The 18,463-nt window shown below is 55.0% G+C and overlaps 1 protein-coding gene across 1 annotated transcript; it reads right to left on the minus strand.

Annotated features, from left to right (window-relative positions):
• Positions 1–1,695: 1,695 nt before the first annotated feature.
• ANKK1 (ankyrin repeat and kinase domain containing 1) lies at positions 1,696–14,136 on the minus strand. The gene is made up of 8 exons (XM_041773001.1): positions 13,955–14,136; positions 8,151–8,445; positions 6,888–7,039; positions 6,602–6,651; positions 5,873–6,028; positions 5,076–5,194; positions 4,418–4,454; positions 1,696–3,508 (listed from the first exon to the last, which is right to left on the minus strand). The coding sequence occupies exons 1-8, from the start codon at positions 14,134–14,136 to the stop codon at positions 2,205–2,207; spliced, it is 2,295 nt and encodes a 764-aa protein (XP_041628935.1). The 3' UTR covers positions 1,696–2,204.
• Between the last annotated feature and the right edge of the window lie 4,327 nt (positions 14,137–18,463).

Genomic DNA, 18,463 nt, shown 5'->3' on the forward strand with positions numbered 1-18,463 from the left:
CCCTTATAGGGCAACAGGTGCAAAAGCATCTTTTATTTTTTCTAATTCCTTTCTGCAAGGTCTTCCCTCAAATTCTTTCCAAGAGGATAGGCCAGACACTATGTGCCGCCCTCCTGGCCATTCCTATGGATTGAGCTGAGTTCATTTGGCTTTGAACATGTAGCCCCGCACCCCTTCTCTGGCGCATGCAGAAGAATCCCCCCTGACATGGACCTCAATGGGCGAGGGCCAAACACGGTACGGAGCCCTCCCTGCTCCCCCCTTCCTGCTCTAGCATGTTCTGGGAAAGACACAACTCCCAGGGGTATTTTCAACTACCAATTTTGCCTAAGGCCCAGTCTCAGGAAGAACAAGGAGAACGGACCAGGAAGCTAGCAGGGAGTAGGAGGACAGAACAGTCTGCTGAGTGCTGCCTGCAGTAGTCCCCAGGAGCCCCCACTCATCCAACCCCCAGGAGCCCTCACTCATCCAGCCCCCAGGAGCATCCACTCATCCAACCCCTAGGAGCACCCACTCATCTAACTCCCAGGAGCCCCTACTCATCCAGGCCTCAGGAGCCCCCATTCATCCAACCCCCAGGAGCCCCCACTCACCCAACCCCCAGAAGCCCCCACTCAACCCCCAGGAGCCCCCACTCATCCACCCCCCAGGAGCACCCACTCATCCAGCCCCCAGGAGCTCCCACTCATCCAACCTAGAGAGAAAAAGCCTGTCACCTGGGGCTAAGGAGGGACACAGGGAGAGACTATGAGGCACCCCCTGGTGGTTGTTCTCAGGCCTGGCTGCTCTCCAGCATAACCAGGGCAATCCTGGTTTAACTGGTCAAGCGTAGGGTCAGTGTCTAAAAAGCCCTTCTCCCCCCACAGCTCACCCAGGAGGCTCTGATGGGCAGGTTTCGTGTACAGCCTCAGTGCTGGGGCACATCCCAGGTCAGGGCTACCCCCAGGGCTCTCCGTGGTGGCCACAGGCTGTGGTGTGACGGGCGAAGCGCCCAGGGCCCAGGAGGTGGGCGCCACAGCCCAGCGACCACAGGATGGGAGCCGCCACACTGCAGCGTGTGCGTGGGGTTAGAGGTTCCCTCTGCTCTGCCTCGCCCCACGCTGACGGGGGTCCCACACCCAGCCCAGTGGGGCCACACAGACGTGGGCCTGCCAAGTGGCTGGGGGTCGAGCTGGCTGCTAGTTGGGGCAGAGATTCCTTTCCTCTGACTATTACAGAGTCATAAATATGATTACGGCTGGAGGGACCTCCCCAGCAGTGTGCAGAGGCGGAGAGGGGCAGGATGGGACTTTAGGGCGCCCATGAGGCCCCACTCGAACCCCCGCCCCCTTCCCCTCTGAGGTGGACCATTCCCGGCAGAGCCTGGGCCCTGTCCCACAAGGTTAGTGTGAGCAGCCCCAGCCCTGCCCCAACCTGCCCCACAACCTGTAGGACAGGCCAGGCCAGCAGACTGGTGGCCAGGGTGTGGGCCCAGGAGAGAGATCTGAGCTGCTGCTGCTGGGAAGGAAGTCCCTGCCCTGTGAGCTCCACGCTGAGCCACAATGAGCCAGCCCTCAGCATCACATCCCGGTCTGACTCCTCACCTCTGGCCCCGGCCTCCTCCTGCTGGACAAACTCACACACACCACATCCCATACTAACACGACTGGCCCTTCAGGTCAGCCCATCTCCAAAGGGGAGACTCGGGTCCACAGTTTTATTGACATCAGGGCTTGAAACTTGGCCATATAACTAGACACGGTGAAGGGGAGGCAGGGGAGGCCAGGGCCGGAGTGTCCACAGAGGATCACGCATGGGCACCTGGAGCACACCGGTCCTTCACCCCCGAAACCACATGGGAGAGCCAGGCGCTGGAGCCAGGCCCACTGGGACAGTGTGGTCCATGTGGCAACCGGGGACCAGAAGGGGCTTCAAAGAGTGGGTGGAAATTTCCTCCCAACTTTTAGCTCCTGCCCCTTTTGAAAAGAAGCACGTGCCTGGCTGTCCTGTCTTGCTGGGGATCAGGGCCAGGTCACACAGGCAGCAGCTGGGAGGGAGCATTTCCCTTCTCTGTGCCTCCCTTCACCTTCAGGGAAGGCTCCTGGGATGCAAGGGTCCCTGTGAGCTCAGGGGCAGGTGGCAAGTACAGGGGAAGGGGCCTTGCCAGAACCCAGCTTCACCTCCACCAACCCCTCTTCCTCACCAGTGAGAAGGTCCCTGGTTGCTTAAACTTCGGTCTGGGCTGCAGGCTCAGTGCCACCCAGGGTGGCCAGTGGGGGCCCCTTGCCCTCCAGGAAGGCGATCATGTTCTGCTTCTGGTTCTGGAGGGCCAGCTGCAGGGGTGTGCAGCCCACCCCATCCCGGATGTCCAGCTGGGCACCGGCTTCGACCAGCACTTTGAGGATGGACACGTCGCCCTTGAGGGCAGCCAGGTGGGCCGGCGTCCAGCCCACTTTGTTACGGGCATGGACGTCTGCACGGTGCTCCAGGAGGTTGATGACGCTCAGAAAGGCGCCCCTCTGGACAGCCAGATGGAGGGGTGTCCAGCCGGACTGCTCGGCAGCACTGGGGTCAGCTCCACACTGCAGCAGTGCTAACACCACCACCTCCTCCCCGTGGCGGGCAGCCAGGTGCAGGGGCGTCCACTTCATGCCTCCAGGAGCCCCCAGGTCTGCATGGCTCTCAGCCAGCAGGTGGATGATCTCCAAGTGGCCCTTGTAGGCTGCTAGATGTAGGGGTGTCCAGCCCTGCTGGGTCGGCAGCTCGAGGCTGGCCCCATACCTGAGCAGCATCTTGCAGATAAGATACTTTCCCCTGGCAGCTGCCAGGTGCAGTGGGCTGTAGCCACTCTGGTCTAGGGCATCGGGAGCCGCCCCACTCTTCAACAGGTGTTGGATGGCCCTCACTTTGCCTCGCTCCACTGCCAGGTGCAGTGGTGTCCTCAGGTTTCTCTGCTGGGCATCCAGCTCAGCCCCCTGGCCTGTCAGCAGCTTGACCAGGCTGATGTGGCCAAAGTAGGCGGCCACGTGGAGGGGGGTCTTGCCCTCCGCCTCGCGCACGTTGGGGTCAGCTTGGCGGGAGACCAGAAGCCGTGCCACATTCTCGAAGTTGTTCTGTGCGGCCAGGTGGAGTGGGGTCCACCCCTCGTGCTCCTGGGCATCTACGTGGGCGCCGTGGTCCAGGAGCAGGCGGGCAGTACGGTCGTCTCCGTTCTGGGCCGCAAAGTGCAGCGGCGCCCAGCCCTCTTCATCTGCCAGGTTGGCGTCCGCCCCATGCTCCAGGAGCAGGGCGCAGAGGTCGGGCTGCTGGTCCTGGGTGGCGATGAGGAGGGGCGTGTAGCCGCAGGCTGTCCGGCAGTCCACGTGGACCCCGTGGGCCAGCAGCAGCCTCACCTGCTCCACGCTGCCCTGCACCACCAGGAGGTGGAGGGGGGTGACTTTGTTCTCGTAGATGCACAGCCCCTCATTGCTTGGGACTGGGTCCCCAGTGTCCGAGAGCTGCAGGACCCGCTTCAGGTAGTCTCCCAAGTCTGCTAGGAGGAAGATGCAGGTTGAAAAAAGGACCTCTGACCCATCCAGAGGTCATCTCGTCCAGCCCCCTGCCTCCTGGAAGTGCCATCCGGGCCCAGAGACTGCGGGAGGGCGGGCAGGCAGCCTTTCCTGCTGTCACAGATCTCTGCACAGCCCCCCTTGTCCTAGAGAGCAGACCCTGGCAGCCCTTCCTGTCAGGACGGGGCAGAAAGAGGCCTGTGAGTGAACCCTGGCTCCACCCTTAGCACCACCTGACTTTTGCCAATTCCCTGCATCCTTGAGCCTCCAGAGCCTGATCCATACGTGGGCCGCAAACAATGCCCACCTCATGTTACCCTTGTGAGGACAACCTGGGCAGGCAAGAGCTTTCAGGAGCGCGCTTGGCACACAGTAAGTCAATGCCAGCAGAAAGTAGGCTCTATGGTGTGAACTCCTCCTGAAGATACTAAGGCTTCCTTCTGCTCTATTATGATTAAAAGCAACAATTTCCAAAACAAACAAGCAGCAACAACAGAAATCCCTGCCCAGGCCAACAGCTCCCCCCACCCACCCCCCGAGATTCTGATTTCATCAGTCCAGGTGGGCCAGGCACCCGGACAGCTTTCACCCCCCCAGGTAATTCTAATGTGCAGCCAGGGTTGCAAGCCAAGGCTCCACCTCCGGGGCCAGGAAAGGAGGAGTCTGGCCTCCTGAGAACACAAACCTGACCCCTGAGGGCATGTGCATTTCTGGAACCTGGAGCTGGTGCCAGGAAAGGGACACACCAACTTCTGATTTGGGACAAGCTGGGCAGAGGGTCGGAGTGGGGAGGAGGGGGCGGGGTGGGCGGGGGTAGGTGGGAAGGGTGTGGTTTGGTTCCACTTTCCCCTCGGCTGTGAGTTCTGTGGTTCCAGCTGCGGCAGACTCACCACTGTCTGTTAGCTGTGGGCTGACCTCTTCACTGACCTGAGCAGGAGGGGATCAAAAGACAGGGGGATTGACCAGCGGGCCGTTCTGCTCTGTACCCTCCCGCACTCCTGCCCTCTCTCCAGCGCTCTCCAGCACCTGTCGGGACTCATGTCCCACGTGGGTGCTAGGAAGCCCCTCCCGGGTCATTCCTGCCAACAGCTGCATCTGCAGCGAAGTCCTGAGCAGGGGAGACCCTGCCAGAAAGAGGTGGTCCAGGGCCTCGACTTCCCCTTGGGACACATGGAGTGCAGGGTGGCCGGCTCTGTGGTTGGGCCAGGAGCCCCCTGCCAGCCCACGGCTGGTTCCCATGTTAGGGACTATCACGTCACCATGATGACGCTAATGCTGTGGCATGAAAGCTTGCAGGCAGGCCTCTGATTAATCCCACATATGCAAGCAATGGTGTGTCCTTCTCAGGGGCTCTGAGTCACAGCCACCACTGTGCAAATTAGGAGAAGCTGTCCCAGGTGGGCTGCCTGGTGTGGCCCGCAGTGTGGGCTGGCTCTCAGCCCCCAGCTGCTGCCTTAATTGGGGACCTTGTGAAGGACACGCCCATGCAGGCATCCCTGGGGATCCCCAGAGACCCCCCAAGCACTCCCCCACCACACACACACTCACCTCCCCTGGCCGGTGCAGAGACAGCTTGCAGGACACCTTCCTGGCCAGAGCCTCACTCTCTGGGTCTGCCACAGGACTCTGGAGCAGGGACAGTAGCATATCTGTCTCAACAGTGATGTCTGCCCCATGAAGGAGAGACAGAAAAAGAAGCAACAGGCTGGCCACCAGTTCCTTCCCCATTTTAGATAATCCTAACATTCCCCATCTCCCCCCATCCCCCAAATCCATTCCTGTGCTCACATACACTGTACATGCACACCAGGAGGCAGGAAAGCTGGGTCCCCGCCACAGCTCAGTGGGACCACAGTTAGCCGGTCACTGACCCTCAGAGGGTCGTCTTTTTCCATCAATGAGGGGGCAGGACTAATGCTCACGATTACACATGTGTGCGTTTCCAAAGTCGCTACAGAGGTGGGCACCCTCGACGTCCATCCATGCCCGTGATCTCATGGTCTGGGAACATTTTACAAATGCTGCTGTGGCCCTGGAAGGACCCAAGCTAATGGGGAACTCAGAAGCAGGAGAGCCAGGCCCAGACCCACCCAGTTTGGGTTTTCTATTCTACATCCCATGGGGTGCATGGTAACCCAGACAGACGGGGCCCACCACAGTCATCAGCTGCCCTCCTCTCGGCACTATGAGGCAGGCTGTGCCCCAGCGCCCCGCGCAGAGCCCTCCAGAGGGGCCCAGGCTCCAGGCGCCTCCTCTCCAGCCCTCTCTAACCTCAGCCTGGCTCCCATGCCCTCCAGCCCCACCCAGCTCCCCAGTCCCTTGGGCAGGTCAGACCCGAGGAGAACCTGGAAAGCAGGGCCTCTTCTTGGGGTCCTGATCCCAACAGCGCCTCATCAGGTTCACCATCTGCTGGGCCTCTCCTGGCCACTCATCGGAGACAGGCTGCAGGGAGGGCCGCATACCTGCGGCCACTCGGACAACAATAGTCACCATGTTGAAGCCTGTGAGGGGAGGTCCAGGCTGTGTGCACGCCGGGAGGCTGAGCCAGAGGGGCTGGGCCAGGCTGTGGGGGGCTCCGAGGATCCCCACCGGGGTGCACACAGCAGGGGCAACATCAATGCATGGTGAATGAACAGCTAGGTTGCAGGTGTGAGTTGAGGGTCCAGTGTGAGCCGTTGGGTCTGTGGTCCAGCCGCAGCCACCTCCACGTGACCCCACACTGCAGCCCTGTGCTGCCCAAAGGCCTAGTTTCAGGCTTTGACTTTGGATTCTGTAAGCTCATCCAGATTTCCTGGCACACCAGGTACCTGGCATCTAGGTGGCAGGGGTGAGGGCAGGAGAGGCAGGAAAGAATACGTAGGAAGCAAAGGCATTAGAGGCAGAAGCGTGGTCTGGGCTGACATGTGCTGTACTGTTAGGTGAGCTCCAGAAAGTAGGGCAGGGAGGCAGGGGGGAGGGGCATCCTTCCCATGGCTCCCCAACCCAAAGCTGCCACTTCTCCTGCCCCCACACGCCCCCAGCCTCGCACAGCACCCTCCAGGACCCCACCCCATGCTGCCACCCCTGCCTGCTACCTGAATATGGTTTCTTCTGAGTGAGGAGCTCCCAGATGATGATCGCAAAGCTGCAAGACAGGACAGATGCCCCGAGTCACCTTCTCAGATACCCGAGGTCACCCGGGAGCCCCATGGACCTTACCCTCCCAGGCAAAGCCTCTCCAACCAGAGTGCCGCTCCACCCCTCCTCTTCCCTGTCCCCATGTCCTTGGGACTGGGTGGGGGAGCAGGGGTCAGGCAGGGTGGTGATAACCAGCTCGCCCCCGGCCCCAGCAATGTGGCACAGAGTCCAGCCACCTCTCACCTGTACACATCGTACTTGCGCCCTGGGGGTTTGTTACTTTCCAAGAACATCTCAGGGGGGATGTAGCTGAGGGTGCCCCGCAGAGCTGACCTCTGGATGCACTGCATCCCGGTTGACTGTTCCATCCACTTGGACAGGCCGAAGTCTGAAATCTAGGAAAAAGTCGCAATAGTCTTGCCTCCAGAAACTGCCTTCACTCGCACCTTCCTGTAGCCTACCCCTTTCCAGGAGGGTGTAGTGGGTGACAGCCCAGCACCCCCCTGCCATCTCTGCCACATGCGACCTGGTTACTGGTCTCCTCAGACCCTCAATGTCCTCATCTGTATACTGGAAATAATAGGAACTTTTAACTTGTGGTGCTTTTTTTTTTTTTTTAAGATTTTATTTATTTATTTAATTTATTTGTGAGTCACACAGAGAGAGGCAGAGACATAGGTAGAGGGAGAAGCAGGCTCCCCATGGGGAGCCCCATGCGGAACTTGATCCCAGACAAATGTCTATAGACTTACAGTGGGGGTTAGCGATACAAAGAGACAGAGGTACCGTGAGGATATACAGTGGGGCCTATCGGGGTAGACCAGGGAAAACTTCCCCGAGGGGGTAATGTTTAAGCAGAAAGCTGAAAGATGAGCATGACTTGCTAAATAAAGAAGGGAGTAGGGGAGCACTGTTCCTGGCAGTAGGCACAGAATATGCAAAGGTCCTGTGGCACATTTTTCAGAACTGAAGCCCGTCATAACCTTTCCTAGGAATCATCTCATTTACACACATCCTCACCCAAAGCAAACAAGGGGAGGGATAGGGAATACTTTACACACAGTAGAAACAGAAGACTGAGGCCCAAAGAGGGTTATTGCAGACATCCTGACACCCAAACTCATGCACCGAACTCCACTGCTCATCAGTTTTTGTTGTTTTTTTTATTCTTAAAGATTTTATTTATTTATTCATGAGAGAGAGAGAGACAGAGACAAAGGAAGAGGGAGAAGCAGGCTCCATGCAGAGAGCCCGATGTGGGACTCGATCCCGGGACTCCAGGATCACGCCCTGGGCCAAAGGCAGGCGCTAAACCGCTGAGCCACCCAGGCAGGCACTAAACCGCTGAGCCATCCCCCTCATCGGTCTTTGTTTTAGGTGTGATTCTGCCTTCAGTATTTGTCTATGAAGGGAGCTACTTAAAACTCCCAGCAGGCCAGTCAGGAGGCTCACCTGCAGGAGACTCTGGAGTGGAAAGAGGGCAGGGAGCTCCACGGGGACCTTTACCTTGACATGCATGTTGTTGTCCAGGAGGATGTTGCTTGGCTTGAGGTTCAGGTGGAGCAGAGGTGGCTTAACGCTGTGGAGAAAGTTCATGGCCAGGCTGGTCTCGTGGATGATGCGGAACTTGAGCTGCCAGGAGAGGCTGTGCGTGGGCAGCATCTTCTCCAGGGAGCCGTTGGTCATGAACTCCATCACAATGCCCAGGGGCTGCCTGCACACCCCGTAGATGGACACGATGTGCTGAAATTTGATCTTCTCCATTTTGGCGGCTTCTTCAATGAGGCAATCCACATGGGAACTGTGGAGACGCGGGGGTCAGGGATGGAGGGAGATGGCCCCTTAATTCCAAGAGCCACCGGTAGAACAATAGGCAAGGCTGGAGCCAGGTGCTGGAGAGGCAGAGAGGCCCCGGAGGGTGGGGGGTGGGGGGGTGGGGAGCTTACAGGAGGAAGGAGAGTCCTAGCAGGAGGCCCCACAAGTTGCAGAGTGGGGTCCCCACACGACAGGAAGGGGAGGAGCATGCAAGCCCAGGAGAGAGTCCATTCTACAGAGGCGGCCACAAAAGGCCTCCTGTTTACTCTGCCACTTGTCCCCCGCCAGATCCAGATCGCAGACCCCTGGAGGACCTACATCACGCCTCATGCTTCTGTTTTAAGATCCCATCTATTGCCATTTGGTGATGAAAGTAATACACATCCTTGTAGAAAATCAAGGGACTACAAAGAGCTCTGAAGAGGAAAATTAGACCATCAGTAATCCAACCTTCCAGAGTTGGCCTGTTAATATTTTAGTATATTCTTTTACATTTACATGTGCCCGGTATCTCTCTCCCTTGCTCTCTCCCTTCACTCCCCCTCTCCCTCCCCTCTCCAGCCTCCCCCCTCCATCAGGCAGTATGGGCTGCTGTGTGGTCAGCTTTGCCAGCTACTGTGGCACCACGCTTCCTCACACTGCTCCTCTGCCCTGAAGCCAGGTCTGCAAGGCTGCGTGTTGGGGATGAACTGGATTATTCGCCCCGGGTCTCCCAAAGCGGCACATTGCCATGCAGAACACAATGCATCTTTGTCAAACCAAACAGAAGTCAAGACTTAAGGGAAGGCCTTAGGAAAGAAGCCTTTGCCCACTGGCTCCCTCCTTTCACCGTGTGTGCCCCCTGAAAGGTAGATATGCAAATCAAGTCGTTGAGACTGTTTGGGGATTGCGGGGATGAGGATTAGGGAGAAATGACATTTTTAAAAGCACAGCATTTGCAAAGCTGTGTGGGCTCTGCGGTTGGTTGGAGGCTGCTGGGAGTGTGCGTGCGGCCCTGGGAAGCCAGCCAGAGACAGCTGACCTCCAGAAAAACCCCACCTGCTCACCCTCACATCTGGACAGGGTGGCTTCCTGTCTCCCCACCCCCCAGCCTCCCCCTCTGGCCTCTGCACCGTTCCTGGGACCTCTCTTTCACCTCTGTGGTACTTCATCTGTCTCCTCTGGTCCTTTTGAGTTCCCAGGAACTGAGATTCCCTGTCTTGGAGGGGGGAAAAGCCAGGGATCTGCCCTGATTTCAAATAGCAGTTTTACCACTTATTCTCTGCATGACTCTGGCCAAGGAAGCTCTCTGGGCCTCAGTTTCTTAACTGTAAAATGGGAACGACAGCAGCTCCTATAATTGCCCTGGGGACACCCAGACTGTGCCCGATGCCCACCCCCCACCAGCCCCCATCATCAGGTGTCTGGTCTCCATGCTTCTCCGACCAGCTGTTCCTAAGGTGTGCAAAGACCCCCGCAGTGCTACAGCCCGTACAAACGTCCCAAGTCTTGGTTTACCAGCCAGGTCTTGCACTCTTTTTTTCTTGAAGTATTCACTTCCCTGGGCCAGGTGCCAGGATTCTCTAAGACCCCTCCCTCTCCTCCTGTCCTGTACTCAGCGCCCAGGCCCAGTCCCAGGCTGGCCCTTCCCGTCTCACTCTGCACTGTCTCTTACAACCTCAGTACCTGGTGAAGTCCTGCACGAAGCGTGTCTGAAGCAGAGCTCCTGGTTCTCCCCTTGCCACCTGCCCCTCCCTCTCGGTGAATGGGGCCTCCATCCTCCCAGTCCTCAAAGATCCAACGTGCTCCTTGGCTCCTCATCATCTCCTTCCTGAGACCAGTCCCTCAGCACATCCTGTCAGCTCTACCCTCAAAATAGAGCAACAATCTGACCACTTCTCACCACCTCTACCCAGTGCCATCTCCACCCCAGCCTCCTAATTAGCCTCCCTGCTTCTCTCTTCCCCTCTGCCATCCATCCTCAACCTAGGGGCCAAAGTGATACTTGTAAAATGTCAGGCAAAGTATGTCACCACTCTGCTAAAGACCCTCTGCTGGCTTTCTTCTCATTCAGAGTAAAAGCCAAAGTTCTCACACTGGTCTACAAAGCTCCGCATGATCTTTCCCCGGCATAGCTTGCTGACCCTCCCCAACTGTGTTCCTGCCATAAGGGCCTCTTGCCGGTCCTCCACCATGTCAAGCATGTTCCCCCATCGGGACCTTTGCACTTGCTGTTCCCTCTGCCTCTAAGAGAGCCACAAAGCTTGCTACTCCTTTGCTTCAAATTCTCTACTCAAATGGTACTAATTAGTAAGGATTTCCGCCTATATTAAATAGCAACCCTACCCCAACTCTGGCAGTCCTTGTCCTTCCACTCCCATACACAAACAGCCTACAAATTAATATTTCCAGATCAAATGTTTTCTTGGAAGATCCAATTATTCAACTCTCTTGACATATTTTTTAAAAAGATTTTATTTCTTTATTTGAGAAAGAGAGAGAGAGGCAGAGATAGAGCATGAGCAGGGGGAGAGGAGGCAGAGGGAGAAGACTCCCCGCTGAGCAGGGAGCCTGCGAGTTGTGGAGCTCGATTCAACTCTCTTTAGGTATCTTAACCAATAAAATGTCAGGTGGTTGCAAGTGCTATAGATAAAAATTATTTATCTATGTATAACTTACTTATTTTTCTATCTTCCATCCTTAGACTATAAACTCCACGAGGTCAGGACTTTGGCTTACTTACTACCTAGAGGGAACGCATGTCATCCATGCCCTAGCTCCGATTACCACCTACAATAATACACTCACAAATTTTCACAATGGTTAACCCAGACCTTCACCTGAAACCTACTTGACAATTCTTTTTGGCTGTTTAAAGGGCACCTTAAACCCAACCTGTACAAAACTGAACTCACGAGTTTCTTCTCCAAACCTATGCCTCCTTTCACATTCTCTTTGTTAATTGTCAACAGCGTCATTCAACAGACACCAACGATGTGCTGGGCCCTGGGGACAGAGCAGTGAGCAGACACAGACTCGGCTCTCATGGAACAGACATCCTAGTGGAGCCTTTGTTCCTCTCGGCAAGCCAGACATCAGGTTAACCCTTTTTTTTCTTAAGATTTTATTTATTTATTCATGAGAGACACAGAGGCAGAGACACAGGCAGAGGGAGAAGCAGGTTCCCTGCGGGGAGCCCCATGTGGGACTCAATCCCAGGACTCCGGAATCACAATCTGAGCCAAAGGCAGATGCTCAACCCCTGAGCCACCCAAGGCGCCAACGTCAAGTTAAACTTGATACTCCTCTTCCTCACCGTGCCCCCCTCCTCCATAGACAACCCAGCATCAAGTCAAGCGATGTTTACCTCCTAAATGCTGCATAATCCATTCCTTTTCCTCTAGCATCCCATGCCAGGCTGGACTTCGATCACCTTTTGCCTAAACATGACAACCCCTAACTGGCCCAGCACCCGCCCTACCTTTCCAATCCCTCCTCCATGCAGCAAATTAGATCAGTTCCTTTTCATCACACACCCCCAATCTGGTTGCAAACCCTTTAGTGGCTTTCTGCTGCTCCCTCTCTCAACTCCAGCCACAACAGTTTTTCGCCACCCTCTCCCTTACTATGCCCCTTCTAACACAGGCCCTTTGCACTTCCTGCTACCTCTTCCTGGAAAACTTTCCATTCTTCAATGACTATGCTCACACTCATCCTTTACTCTCCCATTCAATCTCCTCAAGGAAGCCTTTCCTGATCTCAGTGAAACTCTATTAATAAGCTCTCACAGAACCATAAATCTCCTTGTTGCTCTTCTCACAGCAGTGCATTTACATCTACACATGGAGTTATCTGATAAGTGTCTCTGTCTCCCCAGGCTGGAAGCTCCAAGAGCAGGGCCATACCTGTTGCACTCATCAATATATCTCAGGGTCTAGCATAGTGCCTGCCACTTAGTAGAAGAACAATAAGCATTCATCAAGTGAAGGAATGAATGAGGATGTGCAAAGAGTATCTAGTGAATACACACAAAGCTCCTAGAGTAGTACTCCACACTCAGCAGGCATTAATTTTCATTAAATCCCTTGACCCATTTCCCTCAGAGAGTTCCCAGAACTCAGGAAGGGAAAGTAGTTGTCAATGCCTAACAATGCAGTCTCACCAATGCCATTTGTTTCTTTTCGACCTTCACATCAAAGTCTAAGCCATGTGCACCATCCCTAGAAAAATCTGACTGCACTGCAAAGCCAGCATGAGGGTGTGGAAGGAGGAAGAGGGTCAAGTTGTGGGTTGTCTCACTTTGCTCACATCTTGAGGCAGGTGGGTGGCCCAAGAATTAGAGAGGAGGCTGTTTCTTTTATTTTTATTATAAATTTATTTTTTATTGGAGTTCAATTTGCCAACATATAGAATAGCACCCAGTGCTCATCCCATCAAGTGCCCCCCTCAGTACCCGTCACCCATTCACCCCCACCCACCTCCCCTTCCACCACCCCTAGTTCATTTCCCAGAATTAAGAGTCTCTCATGTTCTGTCTCCCTTTCTGATATTTCCCACTCATTTTTTCGAGGAGGCTGTTTCAAGTGTGTGGGACCTCAGGCTGTGTCTTGGGGTCTTGCATGGTGACCGAAGAGAACACAACATCTGTGTAAGATGTCACTAGGAGATGCCCCTTTGCCAGGCCTTCTAATTGATGGCCCAGAAGCTTTGGGAGGATGACACAATCCTCACACTCAGACTTCACGTCCTAAGTGTCTCCTTTATGGATGTACTGGGGGGACACTATGCAGCCACTTCAAGCAAACCCAGTGGGAAGGAGACTGGAGCTCCTCTCAATGGGAAGGCAGAGACAGGTGGAAGCTTTGAGAAAGAGGAAGCAAGGGGAAAAAGAAGGGCTTCCCAGGAGGGGCCACAGTGCACATGATGAGTGGGGAAGGAGCCAGAAATAAGCAAGGACAGAGACAAGCATTCCCAGCTTGACTTGCCAGCAGGCCCGGTGTGAGAGGCAAGCGGCCGTACAGGCTCTCAGGCCAGCAGGCTGGCAGTCTCCGTCCAGGGCCCTGCCCCGGGCCACACCCGCTGGGCAGGGGCCACAGCCAGGGCCGTGGGAAGGGAGAGCCAGTGTGCTTCTCTGCAGGTCCCTGAGCATCGTTGGGCAGAGGGCAAGCCCAGCCCTGCCTGCCCTGAGAACTGAGGGGTGGATCCAGGCCTGGCGGAGGGCCACCAACAGCTGTCATCCCGCCCTGACACCCAGCAGGGAAGGAGGCCAACCAGTTTGGGAGGCCAGATGGAACAAAGGCGTCTTTGGAGGTCAGTCCCTGCTCCCCTCTGCCCCTCTGCCCTCAGCGGATTCCGCAGATGGGAAGGGCCGTCAGGTAGGGAGACCAGCTGACCTGGCCACCTGGCCACAGGCTGCTCAGGCCCCCCGTGGAGTTTAGAGACTTGAGGTGAGGAGTCTCAGCCCCAAGCCCCCGCCCAGGTCCCCCCCCACCAAGGGCCGGGGCAGCCGCAGGTACCTGGTGGCCTCCCACTGGCCGCAGGGACAGCACTTGACCGCGTACTCGGTCCCCCAGAGCCTGTGTCGCACCTGGAACACCTGGCCGAAGCCGCCGCTGGTCAACCGGCGCCAGTGGCCGTCGAAGTCGTCGCGGGTGAAGGCGGCGGGGCTGCCCAGGCGCTGCTCCAGGCCCGCGGCCATGGGGTCGGCGCCCTGGGGACCCGGACTCCCCGCAGGGCTGCGGCCCAGGCCGGGGGAGGGCTCGGAGCCTCTGTCTGCCTTCCTGCTCCGCGGCCCCGTGGGGACGGAGACGGGGACGGGTCGGGGACAGGGACGGGGAGGCGCAGGCCCTCCCACCTTCCACGTGGGAGGGGCCGAGCCTGCCCTGCGAGGGCGGGGACACCCTAACCCGCACCCTAGGGCCCCAGGCAGCCATGGGGCCTGGCCCGGGCAGAGGGAACGTCCCCAGGGGTCCAGGTGACTCAGAGCCCCTCCCCACCCCGCACCCTTCCTCAGCGTCAGCCTTCCACCTGCACCCTGGCTGTCACCCTCCGGGCTAGGGGAGGTGCCTGGACAGGGAGGTTTCCTAAACGGGGAAGCCAGAGATTTCCACTGGATTTCCACCCGGCCCTAAGCGGAAGTCGATTCATTTATTCTCACTCACATGTACCAAAAGTCTGTGAGGGGTTGAGGACGGTGCGAGGGGTCTCTGCTGATGGGTGTGGGGACTTGGAACCCACCCCCTCCACGGCAAGAATAGACTTTAAAAGTTGCAATGGGGATTTTCTGGTCTGAATCTCTTGGCTTGATGGGCTTTACATTGCCTTTATTGTTGGGGTTTTTGTTTTGTCTCTTTGTCAACCAGTCTTGGTGTGCTGAAGGTCAGCAGGAGAGTAGAATGAGAGGTCGGGTGCCTATCTGCAGGGAGCTCCCCTTCCCGGCATCACTCTCTGTCCCACCTTCAGAGGAACTGGCACCTGATTTGGGGTTGACCATGGGGAAGGTAGACTCCTTGGCTCAGTTACTGGGGTGGCTTGTTGGACAGGGATGAGGGATGAGGCTTAGGGAATAGCGGGAGCATGACCATGGCCTTGTCCCTGAGATGAGACCAGTACGGGGCAGTGTCAGGGCCGTGGAGGAATCTGGCCCAAGGGCTCAGTGCAGAAACTTGCAGAGAGGGGAGAAGAGGCACCTGCAGAGGCAGAACAGATGGGAAACTTTCCCTGTAGGCAAAGTTACCTTGCACCGTGTCTAGGGATACAAGGCAGGAAGACTTTCCAAGGCTGAGCCTGGTGGTTCCCCCGGGTCCTCTGTCCATGGAGTTGCCCCCTCCCTGGAGAGGCCCATAGAGCAGGGAAAACTATAAGTGCTTGAAGAGGCAGGTCTCCCCAGGGACATTCCAGGGCAGGTGCTGCTGGAGGAGCTGTCACAGGACAGGGCAGGGTAGGTCACTTCTCATCTGCTGCTGATGGGCTGGAGTGACTATCCCACCTCTGGAGGAAATGCCTTACCTCGGGCCCAAACCTATAGAGCCTCTCGCCATGCCCATTGTGAGGCTCCCAGGAAATAGTGGGGGTGTTATGGGTGAGTAGAGACCACAGGTGGAAGCTAGAGAACTCATTCTTTCTGTAGCTGTTTCTGTGCGAACCCCAGGATGAGTTCTGGCAAGCAGGGTAACAACTGGAGGTGAGCCCAGGGACAACAGTCAAATGGACCAAGGACAGCCACTACTGAGCATTAACTTTGTTCCAGGATCACTATCAACTTTGCCTACTATCCATACTTTACAGACACAATCTTGTTTGAACCCACAACAATGTTATGAGAACAACATCTCGTTTATAGATGAGGGGACTACCCTTAAGACAGCAAGTAGTCAGCAGCCACCTAGCTAGTAAGAGCCAGTTGAGATGCAGAGCCAGATCTGTTAGGTGCCTATGGAAAAGCATTGGCACAGGGGGAGTAGGGTGGTAGCCTTTTAAGAATATAGGGGCAAATAGGAGAATAGAATCGTGATCCCTGGAAGAGTATAGATGTGATGGAACCTGCACCTTGAGTCAGACACGGACCTCAAAGATGTTGTCACAGGGAGACTCATGACTTGCTTTGGCCGGAGTAGGGCAGGGCATGACAAAACTGATTGTCCCCTGGGCAGCTCTGCTTGCCCCTGACAAGTCTCAGATCCTCCCACAGGGAAGCCTGGAGGATGATGGAGGACCTTATGGTCAGGGAGGTCAGGAGATCCATTGGGTGGATGAGAATGGAGACTGGGAAGGAAAACAGCCTGCTGGTCTTGAGAAAGTTTGCCTCAGGCCCAGATTTCTGCCCTTCAGCACCATTTGCTGAGGCCACTAGAGGAATGACCAGGGTCAAATGGCCTGAATCAGTTGAGGAAATTCCCCTTGGCTCCGTGAGAGCAAGAAGCCAGAAGCTGCTATTGGCCATACACAGAGACCATCACGGGAATGTTGAAGCATTGCTCCTCTGGGGGAGATACCCAGGGCTCAAGGCAGGCTGTCAGGATCTCAAATAAAACTCCTCTGTGAGTTTCTTTCCAGGGGTGGAAGTAGAGGGACATGCAGGACCAGGCTGTGTTACTGCTGACCTACTTGTTGAAACAGCCAAGCAGTGGGTTCAAGCACTCCTGAGACTTCTGAAGAATCTGGCAAAATAAATACATACACATACTCATAGCAACTAGAGTCATTAGACTGGCTTGGGCCACTACCTTTATCTCATCCTTGTAGGCCAGGACCAAAGCTTAGCAGTCATTGGAAAAGCTCTGAGAGTAGGGGCAGAGAAGCAAAGAGCTCCTAGGTCTCTCATCAAGTGGACTGATACTCAGGGATCTGGGAAGGAGCAAGTAGACCTAGAAGCTGCTGATTGCCTTCTGGGGGTCTGAGCGCAGAAGGTCCTGGGCCGGCCTGGCTGGGACATCTGCAGCCAGTGGGTGGAGAGGAGAGAGCTGGAGAGGAAAGGTCCGCCTTCAGCTGCCAGCTCCTACTCGTGAAGGACAATGAATGAGGCAGGTCCATCCTGACCGTGACACTGCCCCACTGGAGGGGGCGAGAAGCATGTTCTGGCCATAGGAACCTTGCCTCCAGATGCCAAGTCATTCTGTTGACTTCTATTAACTGGATTTTATTTTGGCAGATGGGGGATGGAAATTTTCTGGACTTGGATTTCTGCACATTGATTTTATATTCTGGACTTGGAATTATTATATGAAGTGTGTGTGTGTGTGTGTGTTTGGGTGGGTGGGTGTGTGTTTGGGGAGCCTAAAATATTCCGCCTGCCACCCCCAGACCAGTAAGCTGATTGAACAGTTCCGCAACACTCTGGATGATGCTGAAAACTAGCACGAGCCTTTCCCCAAACTGGAAGGGCAAGCTCTTTGCATACAGGGAAGTTCCCAGGCTGTTGCTGTTCTCCACCCTGCAAACATGTCCCAGGCCACCTGGACAAGTTCTGGCAGGCTGCAAACTCTACTACCCTGTGTGCTGAAGTGAGGGCCAGGTCAATCAAAATGAAGGAATGTATTCAGGGAACTGGAACATTTGCCCAGGAAGCAAGGCTGTCCCCGAGAGGATGGGATAGAATGCAGCAGTAGGAGCAGGGGTTCAATGCAAGAGCCTATGAATCAGTGAGACCTGCCTTCAAACCCCAGCTTTTCCCTCACCACTTACGAGCCTCTTCAACATTACCAAATCTCTGTGGGGTTCTCCATCTAAAATGGGATGATAAAATGGGATGATAATATAATACCCACTTCAAAAGGTTGCTGTAAAGATTAATCTTTAAAAATACAGCTAAAAATACACCTGGGTGGGTAAGTCGGTTAAGCATCTGCCTTTGGCTCCAGTCATGATCCTGGGGTCCTGGGATTGAGCCCAGTGTGGGGCTGTGTGCTCAGTGGGAAATCTACTTCTCTCTCTGCCCCTCCACCTGCTTATGCACTCTCTCTCTCAAATAAGTAAATAAAATCTTTAAAAAACCCCACACACCTAAATGAACACTTGTAGGCAAACAAGCAAAAAAACAAAGAAAACTCCTAAAGATCCAACCCAAACCAAACACATTATCCAAAAATTAACACAAAAATGAATGGTGGACTTCCTTTCATATAAAATGTAAAACCATAACCCCTTCAGAAAAAAAAAATAGGTGAAATCTGGACCTAGGGCTAGGCAGAAAGTTCATTGGCTAAACACCAAAAGCATAATCCATGAAGGAAATGTGAATAAATTGGAGTTTTTTCAAAGTTAAAAACTTTCACTGTATGAAAGATGCTGTAAAGAGGGTGAAAAGTCAGGGTATGGATGGAGAGAATATTTATAAACCAGACATTTGATAAAGTAGTAGTATTTTTTTTTTTTTTTTATTTTTTTTTAAGTAGTAGTATTTTTAGAGTATGTAAAGAACCCTCCAAACTCAGCAGTAGTAAAATAACAAGCTTTACAATTAAAAATGGAGGAAAGACATGAACAGACATTTCATGAAGAGGATACATGAGTGGCAAGTAAGTACA

The sequence above is a fragment of the Vulpes lagopus genome, chromosome 10, assembly GCF_018345385.1.
Source record: "Vulpes lagopus strain Blue_001 chromosome 10, ASM1834538v1, whole genome shotgun sequence".
Classification (NCBI taxonomy): domain Eukaryota; kingdom Metazoa; phylum Chordata; class Mammalia; order Carnivora; family Canidae; genus Vulpes; species Vulpes lagopus.

Excerpts from the sequence above, each read along its gene's own strand:
- ANKK1 (XM_041773001.1), bottom strand. The coding sequence starts at position 14,136 with ATGGCCGCGGGCCTGGAGCAGCGCCTGGGCAGCCCCGCCGCCTTCACC. Across the intron at positions 8,446-13,954 it reads GGCCAGTGGGAGGCCACCAG|TTCCCATGTGGATTGCCTCA; the intron begins GTACCTGCGGCT and ends GCGTCTCCACAG. Across the intron at positions 3,509-4,417 it reads CCCACAGCTAACAGACAGTG|ACTTGGGAGACTACCTGAAG; the intron begins GTGAGTCTGCCG and ends TCCTCCTAGCAG.